This window comes from Emys orbicularis, chromosome 1, assembly GCF_028017835.1.
Source record: "Emys orbicularis isolate rEmyOrb1 chromosome 1, rEmyOrb1.hap1, whole genome shotgun sequence".
NCBI classification, from domain to species: Eukaryota; Metazoa; Chordata; order Testudines; family Emydidae; genus Emys; species Emys orbicularis.
Genome location: NC_088683.1, coordinates 321,094,042 through 321,113,767, shown reverse-complemented (window position 1 = coordinate 321,113,767; position 19,726 = coordinate 321,094,042). Strand labels below are relative to the sequence as shown.

The 19,726-nt window shown below is 38.1% G+C and overlaps 1 protein-coding gene across 2 annotated transcripts in view; it reads left to right on the top strand.

Moving 5' to 3' along the window:
• Positions 1-19,726, top strand: part of FRY (FRY microtubule binding protein) — a 297,837-nt gene that overhangs the window by 159,725 nt on the left and 118,386 nt on the right. For both annotated transcript variants that reach the window (XM_065403807.1, XM_065403815.1), the window contains exons 23-31: positions 618-742; positions 1,333-1,390; positions 3,068-3,159; positions 3,375-3,547; positions 8,553-8,713; positions 9,600-9,710; positions 13,733-13,887; positions 17,883-17,982; positions 18,357-18,528. In XM_065403807.1, coding sequence (XP_065259879.1) covers positions 618-742; positions 1,333-1,390; positions 3,068-3,159; positions 3,375-3,547; positions 8,553-8,713; positions 9,600-9,710; positions 13,733-13,887; positions 17,883-17,982; positions 18,357-18,528 — 1,147 coding nt within the window. The remainder of the gene's footprint in view (positions 1-617; positions 743-1,332; positions 1,391-3,067; positions 3,160-3,374; positions 3,548-8,552; positions 8,714-9,599; positions 9,711-13,732; positions 13,888-17,882; positions 17,983-18,356; positions 18,529-19,726) is intronic.

The following is a 19,726-nucleotide window of genomic DNA, read 5'->3' as shown; positions in this document are numbered from 1 at the left end:
GGGTCAGACCAAAGGTCCATCTAGCCCAGTATCCTGTCTACCGACAGTGGCCAATGCCAGGTGCCCCAGAGGGAGTGGACCTAACAAGTGATCTCTCTCCTGCCATCCATCTCCATCCTCTGACAAACAGAGGCTAGGGACACCATTCCTTACCCATCCTGGCTAATAGCCATTAATGGACTTAACCACCATGAATTTATCCAGTTCTCTTTTAAACGCTGTTATAGTCCTAACCTTCACAACCTCCTCAGGTAAGGAGTTCCACAAGTTGACTGTGCGCTGCGTGAAGAAGAACTTCCTTGTATTTGTTTTAAACCTTTAAATCAATGTTTTCTGCTTGCTGATTTAAATCATGATTAAAATCAGTGATTGAAATTGCTTTGATCCATATATATACTGGACTTTACTCACATAGATATGATGTAGAAGACAGACAATTAGAACATATCCACAGTTATAAAGTGATTTCATTATGATTTACAAAAGGCACTTTTTGACTCTTAAATTATTCTTTTTTTGTTGAATACTCATTCATGCTTTGGAATCTGTAATTGTTTATTTGATATGGATAATGCTAATAATTAAATGTTGGTGATTTCTTAATAAATATATTTTAGGCTATAGGAACCCCATCTGTTGGAGTCCTGTTAAAGCAGCTAGTACCTTTGATGAGACTTGAAAGCATAGAAATCACAGAATCACTTGTATTAGGATTTGGAAGAACAAATTCTCTTGTTTTCAGGTACTGCACAGTTTACAATAATCTCAGGAACTTGCTTTTAATTCAGATATGCTGTTTTTGTTTTAATGTAAAATTATTAATTTTTAAAATTTTAATTCTAAAATGTTAGCGTTTATGTAATAAATAGGGTGTTGAATTTTGTGGGAGAAGGGAGTGACAAGGAGCACTGAATTAGCAGTCTATGCTTGTGATGTGGTATTGGATGGAAGTTCTGGGTGAAAGCTACAGATAGCTTTTCCCCAGTAACTTAATATTTCATAAGCACTAAAAAGCTTTACCTTCCTATTCGTATTAGGTTTAATCTAACCTTCCATTACGTTAGTACTTTCTCCCACTGCCTTGGTGTAGAAACTGCAGCCCTAGTTGGAACCCTTCCTAAGATTTGTCCTTGCTTGTTGGACCACAAGAATATCAGTGCCCAAATATGTAGCTGGGAGGGAACATACACTATCCAGAGCAATAAATGTGTTATAGAAGCCTTATAGAGTGCAGTGTAATACTCTTTGTCTTAAAAGGAGCATTTAATTCATGAAGATGAACTCAATTATGAAGGATTTTGTTTAGAAAGTTTTTGTTTTGTTTTATTTTAGGGAATTAGTAGAAGAACTTCACCCATTAATGAAAGAAGCCCTAGAAAGAAGACCAGAGGTTAGTTCAAGAAATGAGATTTGTTTATTTAAATTGCAACATGAAGTTAAAAGTAGTAAATGTGTTTCTTTAAAAAAAAAAAAAAAAAAAAAAAAAAACAGAAAGATAGCCTATTGGTAACTCTAGCTTGATATTTAATAAAGGAACCTTTTTAATAAGAAAAAATTAGAAAGCAATTCCATTTAAAACTGAATTTAAATGGATTATTTAAAATTAAATTATTGTGTAAAATATACAGTTCATACGTTTTTATTTATATTTTTTAGGGGAGGAACAAGTTAGTTAAATACAGTGGCACCTCTTCATGGTGAATTTAGATATAGTGAAATCCCACTTACAATGGTGAGGGGAAAAGATATTGTAACATGACTGAACCACAACCATGTTTCACAACAGTGTTGGAAATATGATTTATCTCTGTAGTATAGACAGGTCTTACCAGGGACTTCAGTTTCTGTTAGCCCTTGTCTACACTAGAAAGCTGCCCTTCTACTGGTATAGTTCTAGTTCTGTAACCTCCAGCCCCCCCAGTGTGGATGCAATTAAATTGATATAAATAAAATAAAATTGCTTATACCAATATAACTTATTCCCGTCTAAGGTATCTTTATATTGATATAACTGCATCCGCACTAGGGATTGTACTAGTATAACTATATTGATAACAAATCACACCCCTAAACAAAATAATTATGCTGGTACAACTTTCAAGTGTAGACTGCCCTTGTACTCAGGGAAAATATAACTTTTAATGAGGTTTTCCTATATTGACTGCAAATTCCACTACTAAGTGCAGTGACTGGTCTTATCACTTTCCCTTGGTTTTTTTGTAATTTAGAGCAATAGGAAGAGGGGAAGGAGAGGGAAGACATACTTTCTGGTGTTCACTGGAAGACAAAACAAGTCATCTTTGTAGCTCCCTTCACTCCCAAGAAGGCTTTGCAGGCTGCACTTCCAGCTAGGTTAACCAGATATCCTGATTTTATAGGGACAGCCGCAGTATTCAGGGTTTTCTTATGTAGGTGCCTATTACCACCCACCCCCATCACCCTACTTACAGCGGTCCAGGCAAAGAGCAGGCCTTGCTAGCTGACTTCACATTTGTCAGGAGCAAAGCAGGGTTTTTTCTGGAGGTGAAGGAGAGCTTCCTGGAAGTGTTAGGTGAAGAGGAAGCCTTGGGGGTTCTGCGACACTAAACCACACTTTCTCCTAGTGAAAGTATAAAATACAGGAGAGAGTTTATGAACTGAGACTACCATGGTTGTAGGAAGTACTGTTGATGCTCACTTTCAAAGATCCAAGAGGCAGCATTCTTGGATATCATATGATAATATTTCAGCACATGAAGAAAGTGTGTTTTCAGCACCAAAACTTGAATATTAAAAGTTATTTCTGGTCCAGAATTTCAAGAATACCATGTCCACTTTTTCCTCATGGACAAATATGGCTATAAACTGTTTCTTCAAGAATTGTTTAGAAAGTTAGAAATGTGAACATACCTGTGTTGTTATGTAAGCATACCTGTACTATGGTACACACAAATGAAGTAGTACTCCATCATAAGCAAATACATCAGTTATACTGCTTTGCTTTAAACACAGCTTCAATGACCAGGCTTGCATTATTTTAATGTCTGGACCTCCACGTGTATTAAGTATCTCTTTTTTTAACCCCAAGAATAAGAAACGCCGTGAGCGCCGAGATCTGCTGAGACTGCAGCTATTGCGAATTTTTGAATTGCTTGCTGATGCTGGTGTTATAAGTGACAGGTAACACTGTTTTGTATGGAAGAATTTCCACTGGTGATGTCATCATTCTGTTTGTTAGTAGCTTCTTTGAACAATTATAAAACATACAAAATATGTTTTTTTTAAATATGCGACTATGGAAGCTTCAAATCTGTGTTTAAAGATTATAATGTATTACGTCGCAAGTTAAATGCACTGTCACTCATATTGAAATGTTCAACTTTTCTTTATCCTAGTACAAATGGAGCCTTAGAGAGGGATACTTTAGCCCTTGGAGCCTTGTTCTTAGAGTATGTTGATCTAACTCGCATGCTGCTAGAGGCTGAAAATGATAAAGAAGTTGAAATTCTTAAGGACATGAGAGCACATTTCAGTGCCATGACTGCCAACTTGATTCAGTGTGTTCCAGGTATGATATATTACCTCATTATATTACACAACTACATTTAACACAGTGTAAGTACAATTGATATATTAATTCACTATTTAATTTTTCTGGTTTTCTCTTTATAAGCCACGCTTCATAAGGTTGTTTTGTAGCAAATATTAGAGGGAATTTGGGCAACTGAATACAGAATTCTCTCAAGAATCAAAACAAAAAACATAGCAAAGCTTGCAATGCACATATATAAGACTCTTCTCTTTCTAAGCCCAGCAAATGAACCATATACAGCCTGCTGCAGCTCCAGATTTCTTTTACATAGGGCTTTATCCTGCAACCTTTGAAGTGTCAAAATTTTCATTAACTTCATGGGAACTCAATCAGGCCCATAGAAAAGAAAAAAATCTCTATTGATAGCTGCAGTAAATGTTTTTTCAGTTTTAAACATATAGTGGAAAACTTGCTTCCAGTTGTATCCCATTTCAGAAAAACTCCCTTTGGTCTTTCTTACAGCAACAGATTGCTCATATCTGCTCTTGCTTTGCTATATTATTATAGTATTGCCATATACTCATGCATTGTGTGTGTCGCAAGATTGTTTTTAAAATGTAAAGTAATTCTATTAGCAAATAAAGTAAAAAGGTCTGCTTCAAAAGGCTCCACCTAACTAATAGAAACTAAAATATGGACACTTGCTCGCTCCCAGTACATTTGCTGTTTACAGAATATTTGACAGACAACATCAACAGGCGTACCAAGGAGTAGGAAGGCGGGAATGCAGAAGAATTAGGGAAAGAGTAATGAGAGTACGCATTAATATAGGCCAGAAACGTGCACAACTGGATGGTTTCATGATTTGGTTGTTTACAGGTGTATGATATATGTAACATATATATAAGGCCTGGTCTACACTATGAGTTTAGGTCGAATTTAGCAGCGTTAAATCGAATTAACCCTGCACCCGTCCACACAACAAAGCCATTTACTTTGACATAAAGGGCTCTTAAAATCGATTTCTGTACTCCTCCCCGATGAGGGGAGTAGCGCTGAAATCGACATTGCCATTTTGAATTAGGGTTAGTGTGGCTGCAGTTCGATGGTATTGGCCTCCGGGAGCTATCCCACAGTACACCATTGTGACCGCTCTGGACAGCAATCTGAACTCGGATGCACTGGCCAGGTAGACAGGAAAAGCCCCGCAAACTTTTTAATTTCATTTCCTGTTTGCCCAGCGTGGAGCACTGATCAGCATAGGTGACCATGCAGAGCTCATCAGCACAGCCAGAATCAAAAAAGAGCTCCAGCATGGACCGTACGGGAGATACAGAATCTGATCTCTGTATGGGGAGATGAATCTGTTCTATCAGAACTCCGTTCCAAAAGACGAAATGCCAAAACATTTGAAAAAATCTCCAAGGCCATGATGGACAGAGGCCACAACAGGAACTCAACACAGTGCTGCGTGAAACTTAAGGAGCTGAGACAAGCGTACCAGAAAGCCAAAGAATCAAATGGATGCTCACGGAGGGAGGGGCGACTGATGACTGTAGCTATCCCACAGTTTCCGCACTCTCCGAAAACCATTTGAATTCTGGGTTGAGCTCCCAGTGCCTGAAGGGTCAAAAACATTGTTGTTTCTCACCTTTTTTCACTGTCACCGTATGTCTACTGGATGCTGCTGGCAGACGTGGTGCTGCAGCGCTACACAGCAGCGTCCCCTTGCCTTGCCTTGCAGACGGCAGACGGTGCAGTATGACTGGTAACCGTCATCGTTGTCCCATGGGTGCTCCTGGCTGGCCTCGGTGAGGTCAGTCGGGGGCGCCTGGGCAGACATGGGTGCTCCTGGCTGGCCTTGGTGAGTTCGGTCGGGGGCACCTGGGCAGACATGGGTGTTCCTGCCTGGCCTTGGTGAGGTCGGTCGGGGGCGCCTGGACAAAAATGGGAATGACTCCAGGTCATTCTCTTCTTTAAGTTTTGTGTAATAGAGATTCAGTCCTGCCTGGAATATCATGTGATTTGGAGGCTTCTGCCTCAGGCTGCTCTCCCAGTCAGCAGCACCGCGCAGTCGCACCTACCCCAGCCTACCCCTTGCTCCCAGGGCTCACAATCAGATACTTAGACCTCTACATTTTGCTGCAAATAAAAAAATAAAGCTGCCATTTAGAACTGTCCCCCAACATACATATCCTGGGATATTTTGTATTTTACCAGTGTCAACCAAAGGCCCACACACAAATGGAGATTCAGTCCTGCCTGTGCTTCTATCCTAGTGCTTATCACAGATTCCCATTTTCAGCTATAGGCTGAGCAAGTGCAGAATGGTGGTTCACTCTACTTTGCTGTAAGCCAACCGCCCTCCGCTCCCCCCTTTGATCTCTGCTTGCAGAGGCAATAAAGTCAGTGTTGTTTCAAATTCATGCATTCTTTATTACTTCATCACACAAATGGGGGGATAACTGCCAAGGTAGCCCGGGAGGGGTGGGGGAGGAGGGAAGCAACGGGTGGGGTTGTTGTAGGGGCACCCCCTAGAATGGCATGCAGCTCATCATTTCTGCGGGATGTCTGGGGCTCTGACCCGGAGCGGCCGTTTGCCTCTCTGGTTCTTTAGTAGGCTTGCCTGATATTCTAGGCAGGACTGACTCTCCATTAGACAAAACTTAAAGAAGAGAATGACCTGGGGAGTCATTCCCATTTTTGTCCAGGCGCCCCCGACTGACCTCACCGAGGCCAGCCAGGAGCACCCATGACAGCAGCAGACGGTACAGTATGACTGGTAACCGTCTTTGCCAACTTGCAAAGGCAAGGGGATGCTGCTGTGTAGCGCTGCAGTTCCGTGTCTGTCAGCAGCATCCAGTAGACATATGGTGACAGTGAAAAAAGGCTGAACGGGCTCCATGGTTGCCGTGCTATGGCCTCTGCCCGGGCAATCCAGGGAAAAGGGCGCAAAATGATTGTCTGCCGTTGCTTTCACAGAGGGAGGATTGACTGACGACATTTACCCATAACCACCCACGACAAATTTTTGGCCCCATCAGGCATTGGGAGCTCAACCCATAATTCCAATGGGTGGGGGAGACTGCGGGAACTATGGGATAGCTCTGGGATAGCTACCCACAGTGCAACACTCCGGAAGTCGACGGTAGCCTCGGTACATGGATGCACACCGCCGAATTAATGTGCTTAGTGTGGCTGCATGCACTCGACTTTATACAATCTGTTGCCAAAAATCGAATTCTGTAAAATCGGAGTAATCCTGTAGTGTAGACATACCCTAAGATATGTACAAGATAAGGAAAAGAAGTCCATAGTGACCACCTATAGTTGACCCTGCTCCCATTCCAGTCAATAGAAAAATCCCATTAATTTGAATGGTGCCATCTCATTAGCTGTTATCAGTGGACAATTTACTGAACTCCTTTTTTCTGTTCCCATCCATATAGGGTTTGTGTAAGAAATTACTCAGTAGTGAATATTTGCAAAGGTATTCCTCTTTGCATGTATTCTCATTGTGTTTATAATCTAGTGTGCATTATCTATAGTAACTATATTTCTATGAACTTTGCACATTGAAACAGCCGTTTTATATGTTCTGCAGAAAGCCAACAATAACTGTTAGTTAATTAATTCAAAATTTCTTTATGAAGAGACAATTATCTTTCTGTTAACAAGCAGATGTTAAAACATGGCAAAAACTAACAAAGCCATAATATGTAATTCCTTGACAAACACATTTTCATTGTCAGCTTCCATTATCTTTAAATAATTGTAAATATTGACTTGCAATTTTTATTGGTTAGCTAGACTAGACTTTGGGGTTTTATCTTCTTTGGATGTGGGATGAAACAGCCCACCAGTAGCAGTGTGCCCTGCCTCTTTCTAGTTAACCAGAAATGCCTTTTTAATAGTGTACTCTATAGGTTCAGTGTGTCCCCTCTTAACCAGCTGGGAGGCCTGTGCATTAATTTCTGTGGTTAACAGGCCCTGTAACTGAGCAGAGATAGTTCTAGTATATGCAGTTCCATGTTTTTATTGGTCTTGTACCACTCCCCTCCCTGCCTTATAGCCAAAGGCAAAATGAGTCCAGCAACCTGTCAGTGCAATGGCTCTGCTTCAGGAGAAGTAGCAGCAGGAATGGGCTAGGCCCTCTCAAGGGAACTATTTTTTATCTGGATAATGCAGAACTTAAACCTTTTTGTCATTTCCTTCTCTTATGGATTTTCCCTTTTCACTGGGCTAGGAAAATTTTCTCTTGTTCATTTCAGCCCCACAGGGTGAATTTCTGGTCTGTTTAATTTTGTATTGCACATTGCTATCTGAAATTCCTATTTCTGGGCTGGCATACAAGGATGTTGAAGAATGGTAATTTCTTCCCCGTTAAATTAGTTTCTCCCTAGTCTCTGTCTGCCATCTGAGAGATCCTATCCCCCATCCTGTTTTGAGTTGGAAGAATTTTGAAAACTTCTGAATTTTTTTCTCACTTTTTTTTTTTTTTTTTTTTAGCATTAATAGATATTTTTCTTTTGCTCAGGAACTGTCTTAGCATTTGAGTTAGCCTACCAAACCTCTTTATAAGGGAATGATATGATAAAAGCTTTGCTCTATTTCCTATCTCCACCTGTTACTATAGTAGGACAGCGTATATCCACTATTAGGGCTTATGCTGAAAGACCTGGAAATACCAAGCAGGTAGGAGTTTACCATGAAAGAAGTACATGAGGCAGTGAATTCCAAAACCCTGATTCTAAAGTTAGTTGTACACAGACATGATTATAAAATATAAACACATGTTCATTCAAAGCATTAAGGCTCTTCAAAATAAAATGTGTCTTATTAACTATATTAGATTAACAAAAGATGTTTAGCTACTTTGGACTATGTGTATCCTCAAATATAAGGAAAGACTTCCTATTCATGGAAGTGTGAAATTCATATGCTATCACTACTGCCATTGGGATAGGGCACTGACTGATTATTTCTATTGTGTTTATTTTACTTTAGCAAGCCATGACGAATTTTATTTTTATTCCCTTAGTTCACCATCGGAGATTTCTCTTCCCTCAGCAAAGCTTGAGGCACCACCTTTTCATCTTATTTAGTCAATGGGCTGGACCTTTCAGTATTATGTTTACACCACTGGATCGTTACAGTGACAGAAATCACCAGATTACAAGATACCAGTATTGTGCATTAAAGGTATAGCATATTTTCTTTCCACTATGCAAAGTGATCTATTCAGTAATACAAATTACAACAACAAATCCTAAGTTTAGACATTTAAAAGAGGCAAATTTCATGGTTATTTGTTTCCTTTTATTTACAGTAATTGATTATTTTGAGAGAGAGATCTATAAAGTTAAAAATTCCTATTTTTCTTTCCAAAATTATAATCTAAAGTCATTTATTGTAGCTTACTTCTTTTTTGCCCACATAGAGTGAAATTTTGTTTTATTATTTGGATTTTCAGTAAGGAAAAGCTCTCACTGACTTCAGTGGAAGCAGCATATCAGGCCCTAAGATCAAGTGCAGTATCAGTTCAGTATCTGATACATCCTATTTCCAGAGGACATATCCTGCACTTATATGGGGATGTACTCAGTAGTTTTAAAAATCTTGTCCAGCTCTAACAGCTGCAACCCAAGCACCTAAGTAAACTGGGAAAATAATGTTTTATGTACCAGTATATGCTGCATCAAATGATATAAAACAATTTTAATTTAGACAGAGAATATGATGCTAATGAAATGTTTAATAGGTTTTATAATCTCATTAAGAACAGATTGGCTGAAATGACAAAACACATTTTGAAGCATTTGTAAAGTGTTCTTATGGCAGTGTGCCTTTAATGTGCTTAATTTTTTAATTCAGCATTTGAATTAATTAATGCAGTTTTTAATTATAATTAACCTATTTTAACTAATGCAGTTACCTTCTATATCAATGTAAATGTTGAAATCTAGCAAAAAAGCACTATTTCACTAAAAACAGGTAGCAATTGGAAATGTCTTGTAAGCACAGTCTGTTAAACATATTCACAAATGTTAAACACTTGCCTAATTAACAGATTTCTCTGTATTATTAGGCAATGTCAGCTGTACTCTGCTGTGGCCCTGTATTTGACAATGTGGGTCTTTCCCCTGATGGCTATCTTTATAAATGGCTTGATAACATTCTAGCTTGTCAAGATTTACGAGTAAGTACCTCATCAATAATGTATGGTTTTTAAATGATTTTAAACTCTGTACTTATTGAATACAGTCCACTCTATGACGGTAGGCTTTGTGACCTTTGTTTTGAACAGAAAACAATAGATCCGTGCAGTATTCAATTACAAATTCATAACGAACCATATCACAATAACGTTTAAATAGTAAAAGGAATTTTATTATTTCAGGACACACAGTTTATGTAGCATACTAAACTAAACAGGATTCTGTTATGAGGTTCACGCTGGTTTGCAACAATATTTTAGGTTTTTCATCCATTACTAATACAAAGGTCAAGGACAGTATGATCTCAAAAAGTATTTATATTTCTGTTTGGAGTATTTCCATCCCACCTGCTTCCAGGGCTTGTGAAGTAAGAATGTAAAATCATTTCCTGCTCGGTAATATAGCTGCTGGTGAGGCAAATCTGAGTGAGTCAATGTGAGTGGGCAGATCTTCAGAAGGCAGCAAAAAAACTACTCATCTTAGGAAAAAGTAAGGCCACAGAATTGGAAGATAAGTCTTTACCTTATATCCTGGATCTGTAACAATCAAATATTTATTGACTTGTTAGTGTTTGAAAATAACTCCATGAGTACTAATTTGATAGATTATTTTTGCATTTAAAATGATTCTGCCCTAAAGACATTTCTGGTTAGATGATAAAGGGAAGAGAGACTTTCTGCCCTGATGTCTCTGCATCTCAGTGTTGACATATGTATCTCTGCAGAATGATGTTTGTTACTTACATAGTTCTGTAAGGTAGAATATTGCTTTACAAAATGTAGTTTAGATAGGTCCACGCTGCACAGAGGGCTTCTCTACCCAGGAACACTCAGAAAAGTTAAGCCAAATCAACTAAAGGTGTGAAGCCAAGCACATGAAATCCCATGTGGATGCTCTCATTGAGAAGTAAAGTGGCCTAAATTCGCAGTAGCTTAATTTTCCTCCATTTACCATGAAGGTACTTATATGCTGTAATTAAGTCACCTCTAAGGCTTCTTTTTGATAAACTGCCAGATTGAGTTCTTTATGTCTCTCATGATAACGCATTTTCTCCAGCCCTCGAATAATTGTTGTGGCTCTCTTCTGCATCCTCTCCAATTTTTCTATATCCTCTTTACAATGTGGAGACCAGAATTGGATGCAGTATTCCAGTACTGGTCTAACCAATGCCATATACAGAGGTAAAAATCACTCACTGCTCCCCTGTTTGTACATCCAATGATCTCAATATCCCGTTTTGCCACAGTATTGAACTGAGAGCTCATATTGAGGTGCTTGTCCACTATGACCCCTAGATTCTTTTCAGAGTCACTGCTTTCCAGGATACAGTCCCCCATTCCATTCTGTAGGTATAGGTATTCCTTGTTCCTAGATGTATTATTTTGCATTTGGCTGTATTAAAATACGTTTAGTTTGAATGGGCCCAGGTTACCAAGTGATTCAGATTGCTCTGTGTGACTGCCCTGTACACATCATTCTTTACCATTCCACCAATCTTTGTATCTACAAATTTTATCAACAGTTATTTTATATTTATTTCCAGATCATTGATGAAAATGTGGAATAGCATCAGTTTTAATACCAATCTCTGCAGAACCCCACTAGAAACACCCCCATTCAATGTTAATTTTGCATTTACAGCTAATTTTTGAGCTCTGTCAGTTACCCAGCTCTTAATCTATTTAAGGTGTGCTGTACATGTACAGTATTAATTTTTAATCCGAATATTATGCAGTACTAAGACAAACACCTTACAGAAGTCTACGAAGTTACCTTTATCAACCAAACATGTAATCTCATCAAAAAATAAATCAGATTTGTTTGACAAGACTTGTTTTCTGCAAAATACTGTTGACTGACTGGCATTAATTATATTCCTACCCTTTAATTCTTTGTTAATTTAATCCAGTATTAGCTTTTCCATTATTTTGCCTGTAATTGATGTCAGAGTAACCAATCTATTAGTTACCTGGGTCATCCCGCTTGCCTGTTTTGAATATTGGTATAACATTAGTAGTCTTCCAGTCTTCTGGAATTTCCCCAGTATTCCAAGATTTATTAAAAATAAACATCACCAGGCCAGAGATTTCCTCAGCTAATTCTTTTTTAACTATTGAGTACAAGTTATTGGGCCTGCTGATCTAAAAAGGTTTATCCCTTGTAGATGTTGTCTAACATCCTCAGTTGCTAATGAACTCAAAAGTACTTCTTTATTATCATATGATATAAGTACTTCATTCTGCTTCTTTCCAAAGACAGAACAGAAATATTTATTGAATGCTGATTGTCACAAACACATCTGCTTTTTGTGCATCATTATTAATAATTTTTCCATCTCAATTAAATAATTGAATGATTGCAAAGATTTCTGTTGCTCCTAACATCTAAAAATCTCCTTATTGTCCTTAGCCCAGCCAAACATGGATTTTTCTCTGATGTTTTCATCTTCCTTATCAATTGTTTGTACTTCATAATGTCTAATTTATATTGATTGATGTCTGTTTCCCCCTTTTTCCAATTGATACATATTGGTTTTTTATTTCTAATTGCTGCTTTCACTTTACTGCTGAACTAAGACTGGCTTTTAGCCAAGATTGATCTGTTTCTTGATTGTGTAACCATGGCTTTTTGCCATCTAATAAATTCTTCTTAAAGAATTCCAAGTTTTCATTCACATTTTTATGTCTAAATTTTTCTTATCAGTCAATTTCATTGATAATTTCCCTCAGCTTTGAGATATTAGCCCTTTTGAAGCTCCAAGTATATATATTACGGGTGGGACTATCCTCTGTTTGCCCCTGTTGAATGTAATCACGTCATAACCACTCATCCCTAGATAACCACTAACCTCCAGTCCAATGGTTAATTTCATGCATCATATGTGAGATCCAAAATAGTGTTACTTTATCTTGGGTGCAATACCTTTTGTGTTAGAAAATTGTCATCTATAATTTTTAGAAATTCTAATTATGTTTTACAATGGACTGCATGAGACCCCCAGCATTTGTCTCCCAAATTGAAGTCCCCCGTAACAACATAGTTTTTCTGTCCACACATTATAGGTGAGGAAAGCCATTGAGGGGATTTGTGGACGGGATGCTAAATGGTCAGAGCTGCAGGGGAGGGAAAAGAGTACTTTCCCTCCTATGATTAGTTTTTCACCATCAGTACTTTAAATTACCAGTTGAAAATCAGTACATAAAGGATGCATTAAGTCACAAAAGGCAAATTGTCAACATTTAATGGGTAAGGAAACCCAACCAGAATAAAAACTTAGATAGTCTCTTTTTTTTTTTTATTGTGTTCCCTTTATGCTAAACTCAACCTCGGGTGTTTAAACTGAATATTAGTGTGAGTCTTTACAGTGAGTCTAGCCTCATTTGGTGACAAAATCTCAATAATAATAATAATAATTTTTGTGCTTCTACATTACCTGCAATCGAAGAAACACAAAGATGTAGTCCAAACTTAATCCTTTAAGTAAACAAACATGAATAAATTAACCTCACAGCACTCCTGTGAGGTAGAAAATTAGCAGTATCTCTGTTTTACAGGGTGTATAGCAAAGGCACAGGGATGTTACCCAGAGTCAGCCAGCAAGTGTGTGTTAAAGCTGGGAATACAACCCAGATCTCCTGACACACTGGTCTTGGGCTTAATCATAATATTATGCTTCATCCCTTATTTTGAAGGTCTATTTTAAAAAAAATATTTAACATATATGGGTTTTGTGCAAGACATATTTTTATGAAGTGTGGACTATTCAAAACTGAGTGAAATCCCATGCTGTGATATATATATAAAATGCCTTTATGGTAAACTCTCCACTTTATTTTTCTCCTTAGTGCGCAATAAACATGGTCCTTCCCTCCCGCCCCCCCATTTAAAAGGCAGATTAGTCTTGTCACTTTGTGTCTATCTCCCTGAATAATTTTAAGAAACCTTGGGAGGATCTTTTTTGTTTTTTACAAAAAATAATAATTGCCATTCTGTGTGTATTCAGGTTCATCAGCTTGGATGTGAAGTTGTAGTCTTGTTGCTGGAACTAAATCCGGACCAAGTAAATCTTTTCAACTGGGCTATAGATCGGTGTTATACTGGATCATACCAGCTTGCTTCTGGATGCTTCAAAGCCATTGCGACTGTGTGCGGAAGCAGGTATTAATAAACCTAGAACTAGACTGTCCCTGAGGCAGTTAATGTGAAACAAGATCAGGGCTGCTATTTCTAAGATGTTTACACACTAGATACTTTATGTAATCCTACTTGTTTCTGTTGGAAACAGATTCTAAATGTTCTTTTCCATTAAATTTAAAAATAATGGTTGAAGCTGTAAGTGTGTCTGCTCAGGGCCGGCTCCAGGGTTTTGGCCGCCCCAAGCAGCCAAAACAAAACAAAACAAAACAAAAAGCCGCGATCGCGATTGCGATCTGCGGCGGCAATTCGGCGGGAGGTCCTTCGCTCCCAGGCGGAGTGAGGGACTGTCCGCCGAATTGCCGCCGAATACCTGGACGTGCCGCCCCTCTCCAGAGCCGCCGCCCCAAGCACCTGCTTGAGAAGCTGGTGCCTGGAGCCGGCCCTGTGTCTGCTGTTGGTTGCTGTATTGCCCTGGGTTGCATGCTATGAAAGACACAGAAAAAAACTCATGTTTGTGAATGGGAACAGTGAAGTATCTGCATAGCCAAGTGTTATGCTGCCTTAGAACATCCACTGAATAACAGTCACCTCTGGGACTTTGCAGCAAACGGGAGAAAAGGGACCAGATCTGGGGCCAGGTGCAAAAAGTTTGGAAGAGCATCTCTTGCCAGTGGTCACTGTCTGTGTATGCGATCAAGTCTGCAAGGGAGTTACCAGGATGTTGAGCAAGTTCTATATGGAATTGCTGCTAGCATTCCCATGTAATGTCTTTTTACACAATGTTTTGAGGCTACACTTCCCTGTCACTCTCTTACAGGCCTGAGGCACATTTTTTGAGCATGTGATAAGTTGCCCCTTGTAGTGTCCTGTTGCTGTGTAGGCATTTGAACTTCTGACCCTTCCATACACAGAAAGGTGAAATAGGGCCTAAATCTTTCTATTTGTAACACCATTTTTAAACCTAGTGCCAAAACAATTTTGATGGATTTTTCCAATACTTTCAGAGTAAATAATATGAAAATAAAAGTTTTCTATGTTCTCATTTGCCAAACGGTTACTTTTGTCCTTTTCCTAACTGCCCTTGGATTTGACCTGAGTTTCCTTACCTTTTGTTTTCGGATTAGCATTATCAATGATGTTAATAGAGTGGGAGCACAAAACATTGATTTTTTTGTATAGGTCCTGCATAAACATTTTTTTGTTTTGTTTTTTTTCTTAGTATCTTTTCAGGATTAAAGTGGAAAAGAGGTTTAACAGTTATTTTGAAATAAAGGATAGTTTTCATCTGATTAGGCATTTGAAGTGCTGATCTATTTTAGTCTGAGATTTCTTGACAAAATAGTTTGTCAAGATGTCTGATCAGTATGTTTTGAGAGGGTAATTTGTGGGACAGTGCAAAGCAAAACATGTTAAGTATTTTAGAATTTGGTATATCTGTAAAAAAAACTCTATTTTGTTCTTATAGAAACAGCTGCAAATACAAGCTGCATTACCCTGAGATTTAAAAAGTATGATTGGAATTTTATGCTTGTAGATTTAGTAGCTTCTGAGATTCAGTTTTGCTATCTTAAAAGAAAACACAATAATACTAGCCCTTCACCTACAGTCTTTTCTCCTCAGATTTTTATTAGATAGGACTAAGGACCCTGGGAAAGGGTTTCATTTATGTGCCATTGGCAATAGTTAAAAATGCATGATCACTTTCAAGAAGAAACTCATATTTCTGCCTATTTGGGGAGCTATGTTGAGAGTTTAGCTAATACTAAAAACTTGTTGGCAATTTCCCATATTCCATCCTTCCCTCAGTTAGCAATAAGTGTAGGGGGACCTCCGCTTAATCCAGCTGTAAATAAGCAATGTAGTATTGCATAACTTATGCCTCTCTTTCCACAAAGAATCCTCTCCATTAAAAAACTCAGTTTGTCCCAGCCCATGGTCTTCCATGCTACATTTCTATTGTGATACCGTAAATAATATGTTCTGGAGTTTCACTAATCATGTCCCTACAGACTGGAATACTGGAGTAATTGAAAACATTTATTTACAGTTTCTTCCATTTCTTTTCAACTAGTAATTACAGGGATTTTACTTGGGTTCAAACTCCTGGAAGGCATATCCTTTGGCAACAACTTGGCCAGTGGCATTTTGATGATGAAGTGGGAAGGGCAATTGATATCTTAGTCAGTTAAGACTTTTTCCTTGAGGCAAAACTATAAAGCCTCCATCATACTACATAAGAGAGGCTACAGGTTAGGTATCTGAATCTTTATTTATGTACATTAAAAAAATCAGAACACTTATTTAAGAAGTAGGAAATTGCTAGATGCTCATCATTTTGAAAATTATACCACTTATTTAGGTGTCTAAATATGAATTTAGTTGACTAATGGTAGGACCACAGATTTGCAAATATTGACCAGACCAGTTCATATGATTGTCAAATTCATTTGAGGAGGCCTATGCCAAATAGCCAATGTTCTTTATTTTTAACTACATTTATTTATTGGCCATTTTACTGCTATTTTTCATGTAGCTTAGTTCTTTCTATTTTGTATCAATGTACTCTACCATATAATTATTCTGTTCATGTAATCTTGTTTTATCCTAATTTTTAGATTTTTGTGTTGCATTCTCTTAGGCATGCTTTTGTAACCCTTGATAGTTTCCTCTTTCAAGATGCTCCCTCAGATGGGGATTATTTGAACTTTGTGAACTGTGGGAGGGACCAGGTTGGGGAAGGACCAGAGAGACTGACCTGGAGCAGCAGAGCTGGGGTACACTAGTATGTGGATTTAGTAAAGATGTCCCCGAAATCACTCCGTGTCCATCCAACAACCCAGCAGCCTTTGTCTACACTAGGTAATTTAGGACTTGCATTTCACTGCCACAGAATCTCAACTGATTATAACAATGGTGAAGACTCTAATGTAGACAGGATTCAGGTATTTTTTACCACCATGTTGTCTATCCTAGTCTCGGTAGTAAAAACCTCCTGGGTCCTGTCTACATTATAGCTTCTGCCATTGCTTCCACTGGTGGAGCTGCAGTGGTGGTGAATTATGGATCCTAAATCTGCATGTGAAGACTCAGCCTAATAGACAAGATAATGAAGAAGGTTGTAGGTCAGTTACTGAACATGGTTAAGATCATGTCTATATTACAATTTAGAACAATCTCATAAGTAAGTCCGGAGTTAACCCTCTGTAATCAGATCCTCTGACTCATTTGTAATTGTAGTGTAAACAGGCCCTTAGTTCTGTATTCGTTATGGTCAAAGTGATAGATATACAAATTCCACAATTTTATGTTGGCTAAAACTAAGATAGTGTATTTGCATATCTACATGGAAAAAGGGAGAAATCTCTAATCTAGATTTGTGCAAGACCAAATAACATTACATGGAAAATTGCCTTTCTAGCAAAAGTCCCTTCAGGACCCTGCTCTTATTTATCCACTCTACACTAAATTTTGAATACCTAGGATGGTGGAATTTCTTCAGCAAGAGCTTGTCATTTGTTGTGCCAACACAGTCCCATTCTTCATGTTTATGCTTCATTAATTTTTCAATCTGATAGAGTTCTCTTTAACTTTAATGTCTGGGAATGTGCATGTTGAGGAATATATCCTTTTCCAGAATAGGCTATTTTAACTGTCAGTGGAATTGCTTGAAGAATATTTTATCCCTGGAAACTCTCTGTTCAACCATCTTTGCTTTTGGGAGTTAGTTTATAAAAAATTAGATACTATATTTAAAAAGAATTTAGGTTTATGGAATAGGCAATTGCAGTGCATTCCTAATTATTGTCTCAAGGTAATTGTCCATCCCTCCCTCACCAGATGGCCACTTGACTCAGGAGTCAATCCATCAGTAAATAACTCCCTTTCCTAAAGTCTGGTGGAGGAGTGGAAAAAACAGAGGTGATATTTTTCTTTAGCTCATTATTACGCAAAGGAGATTAGAGTGAATTTAAGCTGAGATTCTAATGTTGACAAAAATGTACTATTTATTCTTCCAGGAACTATCCTTTTGATATAGTGACACTTCTAAACCTAGTGCTATTCAAGGCATCCGACACCAACAGAGAGATTTATGAAATTTCCATGCAACTTATGCAGGCATGTATCCGCTACTTAAAAAAAATATCCTTTAAAATAGTAACCAAATGCAAGCGGCCCTATCATTGTTTTCACCATGAACTTCTTACCATATATTACAGTTTGGTTGGGGTGTTTTACTTTTTGTTTTGAAACCTCAACTAGGCGCTACAGTAATAAATATAGTAAATAATAATAATCATAAATGCTGCAGTGATTACTTGTATACAAAATTATGCACATGATTATTTATAATATTTCTGCAACTTGGAAATTTTACTGTGAAACATGTAGACCTTTATGTGATTTCTTAATCTGTTTAAAGTTGAAATGTGAAAGTTTTGTGCACTAATGAAATCCTGTCACTTCATTGCCCACTTTCTTCTCTTCCATAGATTCTTGAGGCAAAGCTTTTTGTTTATTCAAAGAAAGTTGCTGAGCAAAGACCTGGCAGTATCCTGTATGGTACACATGGCCCATTACCACCTCTTTACAGTGTATCATTGGCACTTCTTTCATATGAGCTAGCAAGGATGTATCCTGAGCTCACCCTTCCACTTTTTTCAGGTACCTGTCTATTGATATTTTTTTTTAATGTTTTCAATATTTGTTTTTTATGTAGTGTACAAATGGTGGCCTGTTAGTGTATTTCAAGTTGTGAATAACAATTAGATTGATATTTCTGTTCTATTGATATTTCTGATATTCCAATTCTATTGTAGTAAAATTAAGCAAAATGCTTTGTAATTAGATACACAATTGCCTGCAGATATACGCAAAGTACAGTGGTTGATATTTAAAAACTCAGGGTATGCAGTCTTTGGGGGTGGACTGGGAAGGGGCTATGGTCAGGGGTGCTGGTACTAGGAGTGCTGGGGATACGGCAGCATCCCCTGGTTTGAAGTGGTTTCCATCATATACAAGGTTTGCAGTTTTGTTCAATGGCTTTCAGCATCCCCACTATAAAAACTGTTCCAACGTCATTGACTGTGGTGATTTTACAATCCTGGGCTGTTCCCTCACTGGTTAATTCCCTCACTTAAAAATCTGCACCTTATTTCTAGTCTACATCAGTCCAGCTTTAACTTCCAAACACACACATGCGTGCACCCTGGTGGAGAGGCTGATTTAAGCAATAGATTACATATCATAATTAGTAGTTCTGCAATTTCATATGTGAGTTCCTTAAGAATTCTTGGTTAAATACCATCTGATCCTGCTGACACCTCAGTCTCGGACAGTTCCTCAGATTTGTCACCTAGAAAGAATGGTTCAGGTGTGGGAATCTCCCTCACATCCTCTGCAGCGAAGACTGATGCAAAGAATTCATTGAGCTTCTCTGCATTGGCCTGGTCTTCCTTGAGTTATCTTTTAGCACCTCAATCGTCCAGTGGCCCCACTCATTGTTTGGCAGGCTTCCTGCTTCTCATATACTTAAAAAAATGTTGCTCTTATTATTTGTCTTTTGCTAGTTGCTCTTCTGATTCTCTTTTGGCTTGCCTAATTGACTTGACTTGCCAGAGTTTATGTTCCTTTTTGATTTTCCTCAGTAGGATTTGACTTTCAATTTCTAAAGGATGTCTTTTTGTCTCTAGCTGCCTCTTTTACTCTGTTGTTTAACCATGGTGGCATTTTTTTGGTCTTCTTACTCATTTGGGTTTTTTTATTTGGGGTATATATATAGTTTGAGCCTTGTTATGGTGTTCTTTAAAAGTTTCCATGCAGCTTGTAGGCATTTCACTCTTGTGACTGTTCCTTTTAATTG